The 20,083-nt window shown below is 48.6% G+C and overlaps 2 protein-coding genes across 3 annotated transcripts in view; one reads left to right on the forward strand and one right to left on the reverse strand.

The window, feature by feature from the left end:
* LOC135916532 (uncharacterized) overlaps positions 1 to 18,716 on the reverse strand; it is a 104,175-nt gene extending 85,459 nt beyond the window's left edge. Inside the window, exon 1 of the mRNA XM_065449947.2 lies at positions 18,468 to 18,716. Within this exon, the coding sequence (XP_065306019.1) occupies positions 18,468 to 18,591 (124 nt within the window). The 5' untranslated portion in view covers positions 18,592 to 18,716. The remainder of the gene's footprint in view (positions 1 to 18,467) is intronic.
* Synj (synaptojanin) overlaps positions 1 to 20,083 on the forward strand; it is a 133,598-nt gene that overhangs the window by 62,174 nt on the left and 51,341 nt on the right. The window contains exon 1 of one of the 2 annotated variants that reach the window (XM_065449942.2): positions 19,097 to 19,486. The exons of the other annotated variant lie outside the window; for it this stretch is intronic. Within the exon in view, the coding sequence (XP_065306014.1) occupies positions 19,360 to 19,486 (127 nt within the window). The 5' untranslated portion in view covers positions 19,097 to 19,359. Of the gene's footprint in view, positions 1 to 19,096; positions 19,487 to 20,083 lie in introns of those variants that run through there. 2 annotated transcript variants of the gene reach the window in all.

Raw genomic sequence — 20,083 nt, forward strand, 5'->3', positions numbered from 1 at the left:
ACTTCCAGTGTTCGCAGAGTGGGAGGAAGAGGCAGAGAAAGGTCCTTTGGTTTCTTTGCTTTCTTTGGTGCATTTCCGCTAACACGTCCTCCGCTAGCTGCACCATGGAGGACGCTCGGGAAACCAGCCCCGTGTCACGTATACCCCCAAACAGACAACTTGGTACACTGCAGTGTCCCAAGTGTCTGGGTACGCACCCAGTGGTGCGTACCCAGTGGACCCGAGTTGTTGTATACGCGGGTACACAGCTTCCAGTGTTCGCAAAGCGGGAGGAAGAGGCAGAGAAAGGTCACTTTGAAAATGAAAAAAAAAAAATAAAGTGGGCTCGTGCGTGTGCTTATTCGACGAAACCGGCCCCTCAGGCCTACAGAGGCCAGTACGTGACAAACCCACCGGAAGTGGACACCCGCTACTTGCAGGTAGAGATGCATCCTCCCCGCTGAAGCAGGGGCAGTCCCCCTCCTCCCACCCCCCGCGGAGGGCGGCACCAAATTGACTATAGTCGTCCGCGGGAGTGGTGACTAGTGTATGCTCCAGGCACCTTATATGCGTGCCGAATCGACAGAAACAACAATAGGGGGCGAATTGCGCAGAAACCATGGACAATGAATGTCAGTGGAGGCGAATATAGGCGAACGCTTCCAGAAAGCTATACACTTTATTTAAGGAACTATGCGCGCTCGAAAACGTATGTTTGGTGACAGTGAGGACATTTAGGTAGCGTATTTTGTTTCATTTCATAATTTCGTAGACAACAGAGCCGCTAACCAGTACATTTGTGCCGTAAGCTGGCCATATTATATATATATGGAAGACGACGAGTGATAGGCTCGCTTCCGAACGCCCGTCTGTAATTTTAAGTCTTTTTTAGCAAGTGTAGAGCTCCTTTTTACTCTTTGTGCACCTCTTTCACCGAACGCCGGTCTGGGGGTCACCGTCCTGCGAGAGAAGCACAGCAAGCGGCTCCCGAAGCGCACCGGACCGAAGCAGCGAGGCGAGCCTCCGCCGTCGGCCGCCCTTCGTGATGCTCTGATGGCATCCGTCGCAAGCAATCAGCAATCAGGTCAGCACGTTGCTTCTGTAGACCACGGAGAAGATGAACAAGCAAGGAAAAGGCTACGTGAAGATGACATCGACACAAGAGAATCTGCAGGAGACAACGAAGAGATGGATCAGACAGCCTTCACTGTTGTCTCTTACAAAAAGAAAAGAGCCGCAGGTGTTCCTGTTATATTCAAGCCAACTCAGCCTGACAGCAGCTTATGGAAAGTAAACCCAAATCTTCTGGCTTCTGCGGTCGTGACAACAGCCCAAGAAAAGATACTCAGCCACCGTCTCAACAAGGATGGAAGCCTCATGGTGACAGTGTCTACACTTCCCGCAGCCAATCGTCTCCTCACAGTGACAGATCTATCGGGCATTCCTGTAGAAGCTCGAGTTCCATACTCCTACTCTGCCACGTACGGGAGGATACAGGACGTTCCTGTTGAGTACTCAGATGACAACCTCAAGGAGTATTTGAGCGAACAAGGCGTCATATCTGCTAAAAGGCAAGTTTTCTACGTCCCTAACGAAGATGGCGTAGTAACGGAAACCCGAAGACGCTCGGTCATCCTGGAATTCGCTAAGGACGCCCCTTTACCAAACCGAGTGTCGCTTGGATTCTGCAGTTATCCCGTGACGGAATACATGGGGTCTGCTACTCAATGTTTCAGATGTCAAAGACACGGACATATAGCGAAATATTGTAAAGGCCCCATCCGCTGCAAGATATGCGCTGGTCCACATACGCATAAGGAGTGCACGTCACGTTCCCAGCCTCGGTGTGCAAACTGTGGAGCTGAGCATGCTGCGTCATACGGAGGGTGTCCTAAAAAGAAATCAGCCACTCTTGCACGGACTATGGAGCAAATCCAAGGAAAAGTACGGAAACGACGAGAACCCCCACCGAATCCGGATGTGATGTATACATCTACAAACAAAAAGCACCACGACACGGTGCAGCGCAGCGACACGACTTTGAAAAAGTCCTACGCCTCAGTCGTGAAAGAAAACCAGCAAAGGCCTTCAACTGCAACGAATCCATCAATGCCCTCAAGTGATATAACCTCAACCCCACGACAGCAACAAGTGTCCTCAAGGTCGCAGCAGAAGAACAGGAAGAACCAAGAAAGGTCGTTAGATGGTAGCACTGCAAATGAGATATCAAGTGTGCTGATTCCCATGATGTTCGCCGCACTCAAGGCTATTCTCCGTGCCAGCCCATCGTTTAAGAGCATCCCTGAAGTAGAGGCCATCCTGGCTTTGGAACCGCTAGTGTCGTCTTCTTTCACGGCGCAAAGCCGTGATTCTTCGCAGTAGCAACGATGGCTTCGCCAACAATCGTCTCACAAGCGGTGTCCACCAACAAACACTTCCGCACATGTACTATATTCCAGTGGAACGCTCGCGGATTGCGCTCGAAGTTAGCAGACTTTAAGCATCTTACGCGAGTGTACCGATTCCCTTTTTTAGTCATTTCCGAGTCTCGCGTCGACGAGCACTTTAGGATAAAGGGGTATTATTTTCATCATTCAAGGCGACAAAATGGAATTAGCCGACTGCTCGTTGGATTTCGCAACGACATACCTGCCTCTGCGATTGACGTAACACCACATGACAAGAACGAATATATTTGCGCAACCACAGTGATTGCATCCAAAGTGTTTACCCTAATCGGCGTCTACTTGGAACCAGGATCACCTTTCGACGTGACCAGATTGGAAAACTTGTTGACAAACACTCAGTCGCCACATATTATTTGTGGCGATTTCAACGCACATAACGAGATCTGGGGCAGTTCACATACATGTGGTCGGGGTGCCAAGCTGGCGAAGCTTTTTGCAAAATACAATATAGAGCCCTTGAACGATGGCAGCATAACGTACCTGAAAAATCCGACGACTGTTAGCTGCATTGACATCACATTCGTATCAAGTCAAGTGGCCCCGATGTTCGGATGGTGTACAGATTTCGAGACTCGAGGTAGTGATCACTACCCGATCCTAATCTCTGCCCTTCATTTTCGGACGTCGCCCAGAAAAGTGAAACTGAAGTCGGTAGACTGGGAAGCTTACACAGCAGCCGTAGACAAAGGAATCACAGCCTCGACTACAAATACAGAAATAATACCGACAATAGCTCATTGCCTCAAACAAAGTACCCGCTCTGCCACTAAGCATTGTAATGTACCAGCAAACGACGAGGAATTTGAAAGGTTATGTGCCATTCGAAGGCGTGCCGAAAGGAAGGCTCTACGTACTAAGAATATCGAAGACCTCAGAACTTGTCGACGGGCACAAAGGCATATACGACGCTACCTCACCAAACTGGACCGAAAAAGGTGGAGGGACTTTTGTGGGACACTGGACATACGACAACCGCTGAGCAAAATCTGGCGAGTCGTCAGAGGCATTCGCAAAGAGCCGCAACAGCTTTATCCTTTTATCGCCCTCTCATTACATGAGCGCGCATCCCTGAAAGAGGTGGCAGAGCAGTACTGCAGGCTCCTTTCCAACGGGGCACAACCTTTGCGGCAAATTGCAAGTCGTCAGCCTAGTCCACCTCGAGCTACCCTTCCTGACTTAGAATTACGATTCACCATCGAAGAGCTCACGGCAGCAATCAGCGACGTAAACAAGCGATAATCACCTGGCCATGACGGCGTGAGTTATGAAGCGCTCGCAAAACTATGCCACACATCTCGCCTACGCCTTCTGGAGTACTACAACGCCTCATGGATAACTGGGGAGGTTCCTACGGAATGGAAGCTTGCGAAAGTCATTCCTATATTGAAACCATCGAAGCAGCCAACAAATTACGCCTCCTTCAGACCCATATCTCTGCTTAGCTGCGTAGGGAAGCTATTCGAAAAAATGATCTACAAACGACTAAATTGGTTCCTGGAAACTGCAAAAGTTTACCCGGAGGAAATGAATGGCTTCCGGCAAAATAGATCCGCAATTGATAATGTCATTGCCTTGGTTTCATCACTTGAAGAGGAATTGGCCTCTGGAAACATACCTACTGCATTATTTTTAGACATTCATGCAGCATATGATTCGGTCTATCATACAGCGATACTTGACGCTTTGGAAACTCTTGGTCTTGGAGGACGGCTCTACGCATGGATTGCAGACTATCTTCAAGGACGCCAACTTTTCATGTGTACCCCGGATGGCCCCACAGCGCTTTATGCCGTCGAGAAGGGAGTGCCACAAGGAGCTGTGTTAAGCCCGGTATTATTTAATTTAGTCCTCATCCATCTGAAAAGAAACCTGCCCCCTGGCGTCAAAATCACACTGTATGCGGACGACATCTGCATTTGGAGTGCGGCGCGTTCCCGCAGTACCACCCAACAACGCCTCCAGAGAGCGCTAGCAAATATATCGGCCTCCTAAATCCAAGGGGTCTGAAATTGTCCCCCGACAAAAGCGTTGCCATGGCTTTCACGCGGAGGCGTATGGAAAAATACCCACTAGTGTTGGGTGGTCGCGCCCTTCCATACGTCAAGACGCAAAGGTTTCTTGGAGTGACGATCGATAGGAACCTCACATGGTCGCCCCAAGTGAAAAAACTGAGTGAGAAGATTTCCTCGGCGTCGCACGTATTCCGATTTTTAGCCGGATCACAGTGGGGCAGCAACTGTCGATCAATGGTGCTCCTCCATAAGGCCTACGTCGACGGAACACTACGATATTACCTCCCGATCCTGCACAAAGTGTCTCCCACAAGCAAGAGAAAACTCGAGGCAGCACGAAACAACTGCCTTCGCGTATGTCTTGGCCTTCCGAAGGGGTCGTCCCGCTCAGGGACTGTAGCAGAAGCCGGATGCCTGCCTCTGGAAGTGCTATGTTCGCAGGAGACACTTCGGATACACCTCCGCCACGTCATCCATACGAAGAATCACTTTTTAAAGGATATTTCCAGAACCCGTGCTACATCCAGCTTTGGGCAGGCCGTCGGAAGCATATCTATTTCGATTCCTGCTCAGGCGTCACAAATTATGCCGCGAAACATTTCACCATGGACACTGTCCCCACTGGAAATCGTGCCATACATACCTGGAATCAGTGCGAAAAAGAAAATGCCTCAAGCAGCGACTTATCAGATAGCTTTAGAATATATGCACAAAGAATACGCAGCCGCAACGCACATTTTCACAGATGGCTCTACAACTCCACATCGTTCATCATGCGGACTTTTTGTTCCCTCTACAGGACAACGATTCTCGTTTCGTCTTGAGCGAGCGACATCATCTACTTCAGCGGAGCTCTATGGCATTAAGGAGGCCCTTGTGTATATACTTCGACAGCAGCCGACAAAGACATGGGTGATATTCACAGACTCAAAAGCAGCCCTACAAAGTATACGGAACCGGCACAAGCGTTGCAATAATCAACCAGTAGCATTTGACATTGCTTATCTTCACCACAGGGCTAAGATTGCTGGGCATTGCATAAAGTTCCAGTGGATACCTGGCCATGCCGGCATTTCGGGAAATGAAAGAGCGGACGAAGCTGCCAGAAATGGACTCCAATACCGCAAATTCAGAAGAACATATTTTACAAAAGCCGACGCTTCAACCATGGCAAAAAAATATGCCTATCAAGAAAAAGACCGCATCTTGAATCTGCCGCTTCACCAAGACAACTTCCTACGTTACATTGACCCAGAAATGAGACCGAAAATTCCACGACCACTTCCTCGACACTTAGAGACATTGTACCATCGTCTTCGACTGAACGTGGCATACACGAACAATTATCTGTACCGCATAGGACTTACCACTAGCCCATACTGTGATAACTGTCGCAACATAGAGACAATTGAGCACGTATTACTAGAATGCCCCGCGTACCGCGACGAGAGACAATTTTTTGAGCACCAAATGGACATGATTTGCCCCGAACCGTTAACGTTACCGACCATCTTAGGTCCAATGCCCGGCCCTTCGAAACAGCGACGGGTTTTGGATTTATTGTTCCAATACCTGACAGAAATTGGTCAAATAGGAAAGCTTTAAGAATTGCATCCTTCCTATACAAAAGCCTAAATTTACCCGCCGTGTCACCTGTAAAAATTAGTATCAGGTCCAGTCGGACATTTCATATTTATTTTTATCCTTTTTTTTTCTCCCACTCTTATCTGGAATCTTTTAATCCCATTCCCCATCCCTATACAGAGTAGCATGCCAGCGGTTATATACGCGCCGGCAAAATTCTCTGTTTTTCTAATAAAGAGCCCTCTCTCTCTTATATATATATATATATATATATATATATATATATATATATATATATATATATATACATATAACCCGATTCGTCCAGTCTCCCGCGCCGCGAGCACCGGTGGGGAGGGCGACCTACATTCTCCTCTGTTTGCCGCCAGGAGGCTGTCCTTCCCGAGCACTGCTAAGGTCCCACTAAGGGACCTTAAGAGAGAGAGGGCGAAAGATAAATGAAAGGCAGGGAGGCTAACCAGGACTGAGCCCGGTTGGCTACCCTACGCTGGGGAAAGGGAAAAGGGTACGAAAAGGTGACCTTAAGCGTTTCACCGTAGTATATAAGCCTTCCGACGCCACAGAGCTCCCGCGCAACAGCACGCGCATCTCAAAGAGCTAGGCTAGTTGATGCACGGGGCCGTGCCCCGCGACTCAGGTACGCGAATGCAGAGGTGCTTTGTATGCAAGTGTCGTGCGTAAAAGTCGACTTGACCACCACGCGTGACCGGGCGGAAGAGTCGAAGAAAGTTATTCGCTTGAAAAAATTAAGTGTAAGAAAGTCAGTATAGTCAATCCTCTATTGGTAAAAAAGCCTATACCTTGCATTTTCATGGAACCAGTGATCAAATCTGCCAAGCGTCCTATGCCTAAAAGGGGCTTGCACAGGGACACTACAGAGAATAATGTGTTGGGTCGTATTAGTCAATTAAGTTTCTATAAGAACAAGAAACGCCACTACGTCCTTGACAACATACGGAGGCCGACACCGCCTTCAAGTCATAGATTTGTTACGCCATGTACTTTTACGCCGTCTGCTCGGTGTAAACTCTTTATCGGTAAAAATGAACAACATCGCATTCTAAAAGACATTCATTGGGGAACGGCATGCAGATACCTATGTAATGGAACATGCCTATATAGTGGCCCACTTTGGTGGTGGCGGTGATAAACTTTATTGAAAGGGGGAAGGGTAAGGGGGGATGTGGCTGAGTGTTTGGGCTCAAGTAAGGCCCTGGGCCTGCTTGGCCCTTCCCGCCCAGTCCACCAGTTCAAGCTGTAGGTCGACGTCCCCGGAACTGAGCCAGGCTATCCAGTCAGTCTCGCTGCTGACGGGGGGATGAGAGAACGGGGGCGAGGTGCATTCCCACATTATGTGTGTGAGTGTTCCTGTTTCTGAACAGAGCCTACATTGGTCGCTTTCCTTGCCCCCTGTGATTTTGTTAATGTACTTTGGGTGTGGGTATGTGTTTGTCTGAAGTCGCCGAAACGCGACCGCTTGCGTTTTGTCGAGTTGCTTGGCCGGTGGTGGGAGCGCGCGACGCCTCAAGCGATACCGATGGGCTATCTCATAATAAGTGTCGCTGGGTTCCTCGTGTCTCTCCTCCTCATTCACGCCGTCCGCATCCGCTCGGCGAGGCTCGGCGCGCGAGATCTCGAGCCAGACTGTGAGCCGACGCGTTGCCGGGCACAGCCGCGTGAGCGGGGGTCCACACGAGGGTTTTCAAGCCGCTTAGGGGGCGTCGTGTGAGGACATGGTACGCCTGTTTGGAAATTCTGCCACGAGCGAAATTGCCGATGGCCTGCTTGCTGTCGCTGATGACGGTATTCGCTTCCGCGTGCATGGCCATGGCAAGCGCGGTTTCCTCCGCTTCCACCACTCGGCCAGCCGTTGATTGTTGTATGTTCTATCAATCCTCCGTTGTGGTCCGCTACCACCCACTTTGGCGGCACAGAACATGTGGCACATAACTCTGCTCCAAGTTGGCATGGAAGTGTTTCACTGAACAGCGACACTTACCCAGTGCCACTAACATATGCCTACATAGAGACCGAAGTTGGTCCGACGGTTGGTTTGGCACCTTGTTCCATCGGCACACGAGCCCTATGCGCTACCCATTAGAACATGGACTACCCGCCTTCAGTAACACAGGTTGGCTTGAGGCGGGTTAACTGGTGAGCAGCGAATACGCAATGTCAAATACCCTAGACCGAATGTTAGCTCGACGATTGGCTTTGAACCTGGTTCCCTCGTCACAGCAGCGCGATGCTCTATCCACTAGACTATGGACTATCCGGTGACCTAAGTTGGCGGGAAAACAGTCAGAGACTACGCGAGAGAGACAGCTTGGAAAGCGCGTGAAGTACCCATAATAATGCTAACCGCGTTAAAAGAAAACGAAGGCCGAACTTCTCTACTTACGAATATCGCGCCAGAACTCCAGCGCGTGTACGTCAGCGTGACGTGGCATATCTCAAAGTATTTCCTCGTATTTTGACTGCTGTGGCCAGCTGCCTGCTACAAGTTCGGTCTTTAGCTCTTTTAGAATACAATGTGGTCTGTATTTAACGATAAAAATTAGCTAAGGTAAGCTACGTACTAATACAGCTCGAATTATTTTTCTCTTTAATGCTCCTGTAAGTCTTTGCGTAACGAAATACGCGCGCCAAGGTGTAATGCAGTCAAAACTCGTTATAACTAAATGGGATATAACAAGATAATGGATATAACGAAGTGAGATTACTTTTAAAGTACCTTTGGATATTCATATTTCAATATATCAGTAATGGATGTAACGAAATAATAGACATAGCGAATAAATGTCTCCCTCATCAACTTCGTTATAGCGAGGTTTTATACCACCGTATACACTTCTCACTAGAAGTGGCAAAACATCAATTCTGAGAATGCCAGAAGACGTCGTAGCGATGATAAGACAGACAGACTAACTTATGTGTCTGCCAAGAACCCAAACGCCTCTGCGACAGTACACAGCCGTATGTATAAAATATGTCTAGCACACAATAAAGTAAATGTCTGACAGCGCGATTTGGCATGGAGTGAGGAAAGTACCACTCTTATGTAATTGAAATATAGTAACTTCGGCATAATATATTTAGGAGTATGTGAAACTTTTTCTTCCCATCCCTTGCACCGAATTCATCGTATCTGTGTCTCTCACTTTCTTTCTTTCTTTCTTTCTTTCTTTCTTTCTTTCTTTCTTTCTTTCTTTCTTTCTTTCTTTCTTTCTTTTTCTTTTATGACTCCCCGTAGTAATCTGCAGTTCCATTTGCACTGTACTTACCTTCCTATTCAGCACATCTATAGCACTATTCAGCACATCTGTAGCACATTCAGCACATCTATAGCACATCAACGAATTCAGCACATTTACAGCCGTCTATAGTGCCGCTGCCACTGGAATCGCGCGCCCTTGACGTTACCGAGAACAGCTGTAAAACGGACAGAACGCCAGATTCACTGAGCCACAGCGACAGCTGAGCCACGGATCCGCCGTGCTGTTTTTATGTTAGAAAGCTTGACCAGTTTGGTTTCCGATAACTGATGCATTTCCAGCGCTTCGTAAGAAAAAAAAAAATCAGGGAGTAAAAGAGAACACGACAGGGAGGACGCATTCGTATTCAAGAGTGGAAGACAGGCGTCCTCTCTGTCCTGTCCTCTTTTACTCTCAGATTTCTTCTGTTTATGCTGGAGCGCTGGAAATGCATCAGTTATCCTGCTGCTTTCATCACGCGCATCAAAACCAGATCATCCAGGTGCCTGAATTGTTGGGGCGTATCTTCAGCACTATTTAAGCAGGGGGTTAGGGGGGGGGGGCGGGATGCGATAATCTCCGCGCACGCTAGCAGACGCCATAATCGCGCCGGACACGCTCGTAATCGGCGTGACAGTCAAGTGGAAACTTTCGTGTGATTCTTGAGTGGTGCGTACGTGACGCACTCGAACTGGCGAGAGGTGAACTTTCTTCGGTTGCCGTTTCTCTAAACGACCTTCAGGAACTGAAATACTCCTTCGCTGTATTTTACGCCGCGTAAATAAAAACAAAAATAAATAATATGACATGCTGCGATGTGGCAAAGCAAGAAACGGGCAATTAGAGACGACGTAGCAGGGAGATCCGAATTGATATCGGCCACCTGTAGTTCTTTAACGTGCGCTTAGGTAAATCTAAATACAGGAGACCCCCGCTCTGCTAAGACGCACTCGGATAATCCGAATTTTCGGATATGAGGAACATGTTGTCCATTTTGGCTGGTTTTCCAAAAACCCAACGAAGAAAAATATATATCCTCAGGAATAATAAAACAAAAATTCACTGACGATTAGGATGCTCCCGAATGCGAAATTTGAGCGCAGCTCTATACGTGTTTTCATTTAGTGATATATCGGCTGGCGCAGACAATCTTTCTCGTGCGGTACGTTGCAAACGGAGCGAAATGTGGTGCGACTACCTCGTTAATCGGGAGATCGCGAGGCAGCGCGTGGCTAACTCGTGAACGCGATTCATGGCAGCCGCCGCAGACAGACCTCCGCTCACGTAGCGCTTTGTTTCTGTATATGGTTTTGGGAGACGCGCTCACCTCGTGCCATGTCGGTGATAGACGATGACGCGCTACTTTGGCGCCATCTCGTAGCGGCCGTCGCCGCAGAGCCCGTCTTGCGCAGCACTACGCTTTTCTTCTCGCGCTTTCGCCACACCCTTCCCCTCCGGTTTCCGCCGCATGGTGCCGCTGCACCCTCCTCCCCCGCTCTTTTCCTCGCGCTGTCTTCGCACTCGCCATCTTTCGTCTCCCGCGGCGTTCCCGCTTTCATCCTTCGCTGTGCTCGTTCGCTCTCAAGCCGAAGGACGCCGACGCTCAACACAATTATGTAAAACAGACATACAGCACATCCACTGCTTAGGGCACATTCACACCGGCGACTTGAGGAGGTCGCGCGACCAAGTTGGTCGCTTTGCGACCAGTCGCAAATGGTCGCAAACGGTCGCAAACGGTCGCTTTTCTCGAAAAGCGACCATTTTTGGCGAGTCGCTCTCTGCGTGATTTTTCAGTCGCGCGACCGTGGTCGCAAAACTGATAAACCAATCAGCGGCGCACCGGAAGTGATCTTTCGTGTGTCTACATCCGGCCTCCTCCGGCGTCGCATTCAAATTCCGCGTAGATTCCGAGAGTTCTCGCTGAGAACGATAATCTCCGGGATTGCGACTGCGGGTCGCGCTCGGCCGGGCTTGCCGGTGTGAACATCAGTCGCCTTCGGTCGCTTTTTGATTGCGAGTCGCAAACGGTCGCGCGACCTCCTCAAGTCGCCGGTGTGAATGCGCCCTTACACAACTTGGAGGACGCATAAGCTTCGCCTTTAAGAGTGGAACGCTACAGCATTCAAAGATCCCTCACTGCTTCTCACGCTTCCCGGCAACTTCACTTAATGTAATCGTAACGCTGGTGGCGAACGCTCTGCACGAAGGCGAGAGGGAGAGAGAAAGGAAGGAAAGGCAGGGAGGTTAACCAGACTGAGTCCAGTTTGCTACCGTACACGTGGGGAGGTGAATGGGGAGTGAAAGAGAAGGCGAGCTTTCTGGTAGAAATACGACCTCTTGCGTGTGCCGATCCCGGAGGTAAAGCGCACAGCCGCGCCGAAAAAAATTAGATAATTTTTACGTTTCCGTTATTGTTTCGCACTCTTAATATTTTAGTCTGAGAAGATTAGACATAAAAACGTGCGCTGTCGGTGTTTTGTTTCATGACGTTCGTTTGCGGGCTGTCATTATCAAAATTCCGAGGAATAATTTTGTCATGAATGTAAGAGAAGGTATGAGCAACTTTAGTGATAGAGTGGTGACGCAATATAACCCGCATATATCGCATGTCATATAGCAAGGCGTGGCATATACATATGCCTAAACATAAACAGGAATTCCCGCTCGCGGGGACGCCCGCGCCAAAAGCCGAATTTTCCGCGACACGGGGCCCTTAACGCTATCGCGCTAAAAGTGGTGTACTATACACCGCTCTGAAATGTATACTGATAAGCTGTGAGTAAGATTTTTGCGAAACTTTCTTGAACATTGTAAAAATTTCATGTAACTTTAAAATTCAGATACATCGGATTTGTCCGCTTTACACCCGCCGTGGTTGCTCAGTGACTTTGATGTTGCACTGGTAAGCACGAGGTCGCCGGATGAAGTCCCGGCCACGGTGGCCGAATTTCTATGGGGGCGAAATGCAAAGACACCCGTGTACTTAGATTTAGGTGCACGTTCAAGAACCCCAGGCGGTCAAAATTAATCCGCAGTCCCCCACTACGGCGTGCCTCATAATCAGGTCGTGCTTTTGGCACGTACAATCCCATAATATAACGTGAGTGTCTGTCCGCTTTGCATGATCTAATGATTAGGTGTTCGAGTGTTAATGTTGGCAACTAGTGTGCCGCCGGCCTCCTTACAAACAATAAATTGTCCGATGATTAAACAATAACATGAGGCGATATTAAAAACGTGCTGGCAACAAAGCACATTCCGAAAACGCGCTCAAACTGTCAATATAGAAAATAAAGCTACAAAACGGCTCGTTCTACAGGTTCTGAAATTAAATAGAAGTCAATCGACATAAATAAATAAATAAAACATGCGCACAAGGTCATGCTAAAGTGTTACATATATGCGCGCTATCACTTTCAATAAGCAGACATTACTCCTTTAATGCTCAGCTTCATCATCGTACCTACAACTTGTGCCCTAAAGTGAATATCTAAAAGTTAATGAATATTTTCAATTCGCTATTTGGACACTTCGATTTCTCATGCAAGTAATTTCCACCTGGAAATGTGGAACAACGCTATCTGTCAAAGCCAATTAACAAAATCTGTTAGATCTAAATAAAAGAACAGATGGCACAGATTAATGCAGTATACAGTATATATTTTGTGTTATCGGCAAAATCGGTCATCAAACACATGCGACCGGAAGTTGTCTGGTAAACCACAGGAACCACCGTTTCCATCGCGCTAACAAAAAGGGCGTCGGCGTACGCTATAACCGGGAAAACGTATCAAAAGGGAAAGAACAAAGCGGGGTTCTATACAGTTCTGCACGCTTTCTTATTTTATATTTTATGGATAAGGTGGCAGGAGATGGCGCACAAATGCCACGCCGGTTATGCTACAGGCTCCTGAACGGATATAGTTGATAGTTCACAGTTACGGATATAGTTTTGTGTATACCTTTGCGTTTCTTGTTTGTACTACCGCGGTGTACATTTTATATTATATATTATAGTTATTGAGGGGCATCGCTGCTTTCAGAGTTATCTCTTTATCTATCTATCTCTTTTCTTTTTGCAGTCAAGGTTGAAGACTGGGCGTGTTGGTATAGCATACTAGAGGTTGGATTGCGCAACATTCTGACAAAACACACAGAAGAAAAACACACACCACAGAGCGCTCTGTGGTTTGTGTTTTTCTTTTGTATGTCTCGTCAGAATGTTGCGCAATCCAACCTCTAATCTTTTTTGCAATGTCGCGGTGTTGTTTTGACTGCCACGGGATAACGTTGTCGAGCGTGCATTAACTGGCCTGCTCTTTATATATATCCTGTGTGTCTTGGTTGCGCCTCAGGTGGGAAAACACGGTGGTATACGTGACCGCTGTAAAAAACCGCGTCCGTTCACGTTTAGGAAACCCTGTAGTTTACGTGACCAATCGCTGCGCAGGAGGCGGGTTTCTTGCGCACAAAGGGGCGCTGCTCCGCTCCTTTAACCGGAAACCCTTCTTTTCATTTTATTTCTCTCGGTCCGACCGAGCAAACAGGATAATCCTGCTTTATATATATATTTTTTTTCAGTTTCTTCATTATTACCTTAAAGAAAAGAAAACATGCGCCCCTGTTAGCTTCAGACAGGTCGACCTGATTGTCCTCTAAACGCTGGACGATTACGGACCCGGAGGCAACAAGCGTGGAAACGTGTATCGTATTAATGTAGCTCCAAATACCAACCGCTCCAGCTACACGTACACGGAGCAGCTAAAATATGAGTTCATGCGAAATGCTATGACATGAACCACGCAACATGACAGCCAACTTTCAAGTAAGATTTAGTAAAGTAAAGAAAAGGCATTTAAGCCAGGTTAGTTATTACGGTATGCATTACTTCCAATGATAAAAAAAGCGCTCAGGAGCGGTCTGGCATATCATTACAAGCTGCTTTTTTTTTCTTTAAAAGTAAATCTCGGAAGATGACGCATTTTACCAGCGTGCACTGTGTTTTCTCGCGATGTATAGTTATAATCTTCGCCACAGCCTTTTGCATTGGGCGTACTAAGTACACTACTGCTGTATCGACCACCCAACTATGTAACTAATTCTACTATAGCCACTGCTCTACTCCTATACCACAGTTACTTCTACTAGCAATACCACTATACCATTATGTATGCTATCAGAAGCCACAGTTCCAGTATCAGAAGCCACAACGTTTGCTTTTTCCCTTTTTTACGTTTGAAGTACGCAGTGGTGCGTACACCATCCTCCCCCTGGCTAACTGGCAAAAATCAAGTTATTTCCGTGGTCATCTTTCCCACCGACGTCTGGAACGCTTTGCCCATTGTCTCGACGGCCCGTATAGTGTCGCAAGACAAGAAAGCACTGAGGCGCACACAACATTTGAGACACCGGACATGTACGGGTGCGCAGGGTGGTTATTAGACAGCCAAGACAACAGCAACACACAGCCACTCGAGCAGCCTATGCCCCGTTGCCGGCGTGTGACAAAAGATCGGCAGAACGAGCAAAAAAAAAGCGGAAGAATGAAAGAAAAAGAACGGGAAGATCAGCGTGAGCAAGAATTGACAAAACAAGAAAAAGAAAAAAACTGAAGTGAGACAGGTGGAGGAGTGCATCGCGCAGGCGGTCACAGTGGCCACCCACGCTTTCAGCCGCGAATCAAAAAGAAAGAAAGAAAGAAAGAAAGAAAGAAAGAAAGAAAGAAAGAAAGAACAGCAACACCTTCCACACGGCGCTGCCACTGTGATTCTGAATGGGGCGTTTCCGGCGCACGTCTTGGCAGAATCGGAGCCAGTTCCAAGAATAGCCGCAGCAGCAGCGCTCCCTCGCCCACCGTCGATTGCGGATTAAGTGCGAAAGAGCAGCATGCGTAATACGGTCGCGAAAGTGGAGTGAAAGTTTTGCGCGGCCGTATGCCATGGGCGCGTACGCATGTGTGTGTGTGCAGTGATCTGCAGTCCGCTCTTGAAGGGAACACGTGAGTGCAGGTCACGCGCACGTGGGCGGTGCATCGACACGCATCTTCAGCCGGGGCTCGCGGCTAGAACGCCAGCGAAGCGAGATCCGCACGCTGTAGTCGCTTTAACAGTGAGTTGGATGTACGTATACGTGCTTGGAGGATGTGGGCGCCGGTGTGTGCCATCGTGAGCGCGTATGGGTTACGTGTAACAACAACAATAAGAACAACAACCACAACAAAAAACAGCCTTCAGCACGTAGAAATGCCCAGTCACAGTGTGCCTGACCGGACCCGTCTTTGGGCCGGACACCGGGCCCTGTAACCTCCCTCTCCTTGACAGACTGTCGTTTCTACAAAGCCTGAAAGTTGACAGAGAGGGTCAGTGCTCCTGCACTCGCTGAGCCCTCACGACGGAAGTATCGCAAAAATTCGGAGGGAGGGGGGGGGCGGAAGAGGCGAGGGGACGGAGCGCTACACTGAACTAAAATTTTTATTCCGACAGCCTGTGTACACATATAGTGGGGACATGCGCACACCGCGCTTTGCATGCAGTATCAACAGGGCAGGTTTAAAGATGACAGCTCAAAAATTAATACTCGTACATTTTGATACAGAATTACACAGGGTGCGATGACTCAGCGTTCACCTTATCTTTTTTATGAAAAATACCTTCGCTGATTCTCGTGCAATCGAACTTCGGCTTAAGAGCGTATTTTTTGCAATGGCTGGCAAAATCGGGACTAGTTCCACCACATAGACACCGCGTGCGCTTATAGGGGCACCTACCTATCTGGCCCACGTTTTAGCGCAGCTGAACAGAATTAGCTATAGCTGGGTGCTATATAGCCCCGGTAGAAAGTGACGTCAGTCGCGGTAAGCGAGGCGTGCATTACGCAGTGTTGCCATACCTGCGTTTCATTGCGCTTATTCTGTGATGTGACTCAAGTAGATCGAAAATTTGCAAGAGTTCTGCGCGTGTAGGTGGTCGGTGTCGAGAACTTGTAACGTGACAAATTGTCACGTAGCGCACGTGACATTCGTCTGAAGCAACGGTATTGTGACATGTGTGGCAACGGGTAGCAACTAATCAGCGTGTTATGAAACGTCAGCATTACAACATAAGGGGAAGATTAATGTAGCTGGGAAAGCTTATTGCCACTGTAATAACAATAAATATCGCCCGGAGAATAACTAAAATAAGAATACGAAAAAGAGGCGGTAGTTACTCAAACTTTCACATAATATTGTCATGAATGCAAAGTTTAAGGCATGAACTCAAATAGAAAGAAAGGTGTCGAAAAAAAAAGGGGGGGGGGAGGGGGTTCGCAAAAACGAAGATTTCGCTATAGCAAGTAGATTGCGGCTTTTTTTTTTTTTCCTTCCTCCAGAACTAATTTGTCAGCGCTCACGAAGGCCCACCATGCCGCATACGAAGCAAGAATATTCGTAAACACAAAATATGTTTGTAATGTTTACCGCTACACATAGCGCGAGCGTATGTTTTAAATTTTATAATTGAACCGAAAACACGCGGAATCACACGGCTTCGTCGCTCGACATGACAGTGGGCATAGAGCTGAGGACCAGTCAAATACATCAATCACCATATTCGCAGCATCGCAAATGAAGAAGAGAAAATCCCGCAAGAAGTTTTGACGTATGCATGCATGTGGACTTAATTGGGATACAACGCCCAGCCGTGGAAAAACGCCAACCCAAATAAAGGTCAGTTTAAATAAATGGTTGATGGCTGTAGAACTTAGCATGGTTGCGCCACCCAAGCGTACCATAGAGAGCGCTGCTTCATGCATAGCGTAAAAGAAAAGAGCCTAATGTCACGCAAGTGTGCATACTTGCCTGCATACGAAAGGGATGCACAGAGTACAAAATCGCGCGACATCTGGCGTCACCACAGGCAATCCGGATGCGGCTCATACTTCGTTTTTACCGTTTCATCAAAAAGAACAAACAATAGCGCTCCACCGAGCAAGTACACAGATGACGGCACACATTTAACTGAAACATAATGTTAGGTTCCTCGCGCAGAATAGAATGATTTAATTGCGGCAATCGAAGAGCGGTACAGCTGGAGTGCTAATTAACGACCTCGATCCTTTCTGCTAAGCTTTGGTGATGCAGCCCCAATTTTTTATTGCTCTTTCCCTCTCCTCGCGCAGATACAGGTTCTTTTACGAAGCGTACGGTGAATCTAGGGACTCCGTATGACTGACAGGTCTTTGTGGCTACGTGTCGACACTCCAGGGTCGCTACAGCGGCTGTCACCCGTCAGCGACATCCTCTCAACCTCTCCCCCTCCGCAGCTATAACAATCCAGCGGTTGCGATGACGTGAACGCGAAACTGCCACTTAGGCTTTCTTTTTTTCTCCGTACTCTATATCATCTCGTTTTCGTGGCACAGAAAACTGTCATCGTGGGCTCTCTTTTCTTTCCCATTATCGTCGTCAACCCGTGTAGTGAAGAAAACGAGCTCCTTATCTGTCGCGCACGACTTGTGTGCGTCGAGTGGACGAAAAGATACACCTGTCTGTTGAAAGCAGGTGCCCTCGGCAACATGCCGTGGACAGGCTTCACACAGCTTGGCCAGAGAAAGACTAACGTTTATTCTTTCATTTACGATTCGTTTCACTTGTGATTTCTGACGTAACTGTGAAAGAACACAGTTGTAGCGAGCGTGCGCGATGATGTATGTTTACACATGCAGCACGCAAGAGCGCCGTGAACGCAGTGCGCTATTGTTGCGTCACTGCCGCTTTGTTGTTACAACCCTTCAACCTCTGCGCCAAACCGCGCGCTCAGAGATTTCACGACGACGATCGCCACATGTGCGACCGAATGTGGCGATCGAGACGTGTAAGGACGACGCGGCTGGAATTGCGAGTGAGCTCCGTTCTCTGTGCTGTTCGACAACACGCTTCAGCACGATTCCGCTGTGTACGAATATCGTAATCGAGAAAAGGCAATCGTGCCGTACCGGGGCATCCGCACGCTCACAGCTGCGTGTACAAGAAAGCTGTCGAGCTAGTAAAGAAGACAGCGATGGAGAACTCCCGTGCACCGACATCTGTGTTGATCGAAACTATCGCACACTCGCTCACGTTACAGAAACAAAATCTTCACCGATGAAGATGGGCGGCTGCAACGTACCGAATCGTCGCACGTTCATCGAGTGGATGGTGAAGGCGTACTCCCAACTGCTTCCAAAGCCGGTGCCGTAGAAGAGTCGCACGAGGACGACCCAGCGAAGAGCATCGTCGTCGGGGCAACACATGTGACGACGCCGATGTTCTCGCCCGCGCTCCGGCACACACCGTACAGCTCGTCGTCGTCAACACGCTTTCGCGCGAAGTGCTTCGCTCGCCGCACGGCGTCTTTTCAAACTCGCCGCAGGTTCGCTTTGATTTCTTGTTTGTTTTTCGCTCTCAAACGCGGGAAAGGCGCGCGGAGAGAAGAGACGAGCTGGAGAGTTGCGCCGCGTTCCCCAGATGGCAGCACTTACTGCTTTGTGTGGCGTGGATAAATGATAAATATTCGTTTTGGCTTCACTGAACTAATTACCGCAGTTTGCGGAAACAAAAAGAAACTATCTAATTGCAAATTATGCTTCAAATTATTGAAGTCTACACCTAATCGTGGTCAATAAAAGTGAGGCTGGGCGCTACTACAACATTTCCTCATTTGTAGACTATAGAGTGAATCTGTACAAACGTTTACCGTGTACTCTTTGTGAAAGCAAATATGACTGGGCGTTTTCAAAAATGAACAATAGGTATGTGTGCTACAATTCGCTTTTATTTTTCAGCTTTTATATGGCTTTTGCCGGAATTTCTCGAAGTTTCGTTGTCGTACCATCTATCCAGCCGGGTCATCCCACTCTCGCGAAATCGCGTTGGCGAGCAGAGGCTTCGCGAGAGTGTCCGCTCTGTGTCGTGCGGCAAAGCCGAGCGAAAGCTGCTCGGCTGCGCCGATCTTGTGAGGGTAGGGTAGGCCGCGCATCGTCCGGTCCGTAGTCGCTGACAGGCAGCACTCCCGCTTCGCGATGCCTCTCGGCAAGAGCTTCCGCATCTACCACAAGGTGCGGCCGCCGAACCCCTACAGCGTCCTTCTCGAACAGCGGTCCAAGAACGAAACCCTCCTCTTCGAATCCAGGGCCATCGCAGTGCTGTGTGAGTTTCAACTTCGCTTCCCGAGCCATCGGTGAATGTTGGATCGCGGCGGTATCTCCGGCCGCTGCGCCTCCTACCTGCCGATAATCACCTGACCCGTTCCTTTCGCAGCTGATCTTGGTTTTACCGCCGGAATTAGACGCTTAACGCGTACCAGCGCCGTGTTTCGAGGACCCGATGGCCGGCAATTGCAGTGGTTCTCGCGGTTAGCGCACGCCAGACGGCTCGGTTTAATTGCGGCGCGTCGCCGAACTGTGTCGACAGTGTGCGCTGCAAATCCCCTTGCCCATTTGTCATGCTTCTGTGCCATCTGTCACGGTCCGCTACCTGGCATCGTCGTCCCGCTTGGCTGAGAATTCTCCAAGTCTTTTCCTGATCGAAGCGCGATCTTGACGGGTATTTCGTGCTCGCTCTGACTTTCGCCCGAGTATTTAGTCTCTTCGTGCTCCGCGCCGGACGATCTCTGCTTCTCTCACTCGCACGTAATGCGATGTCCGTGTCGTTCATGTGTCGTGCCGGCTATTTGTTTACCGAGACCCGAATGCGCGGTGCTGTACGTTGCGATCACCTGACAGCGGCTGGCTGCTTTCAATAAAT

The sequence above is a fragment of the Dermacentor albipictus genome, chromosome 9 (genome assembly GCF_038994185.2).
Source record: "Dermacentor albipictus isolate Rhodes 1998 colony chromosome 9, USDA_Dalb.pri_finalv2, whole genome shotgun sequence".
NCBI classification, from domain to species: domain Eukaryota; kingdom Metazoa; phylum Arthropoda; class Arachnida; order Ixodida; family Ixodidae; genus Dermacentor; species Dermacentor albipictus.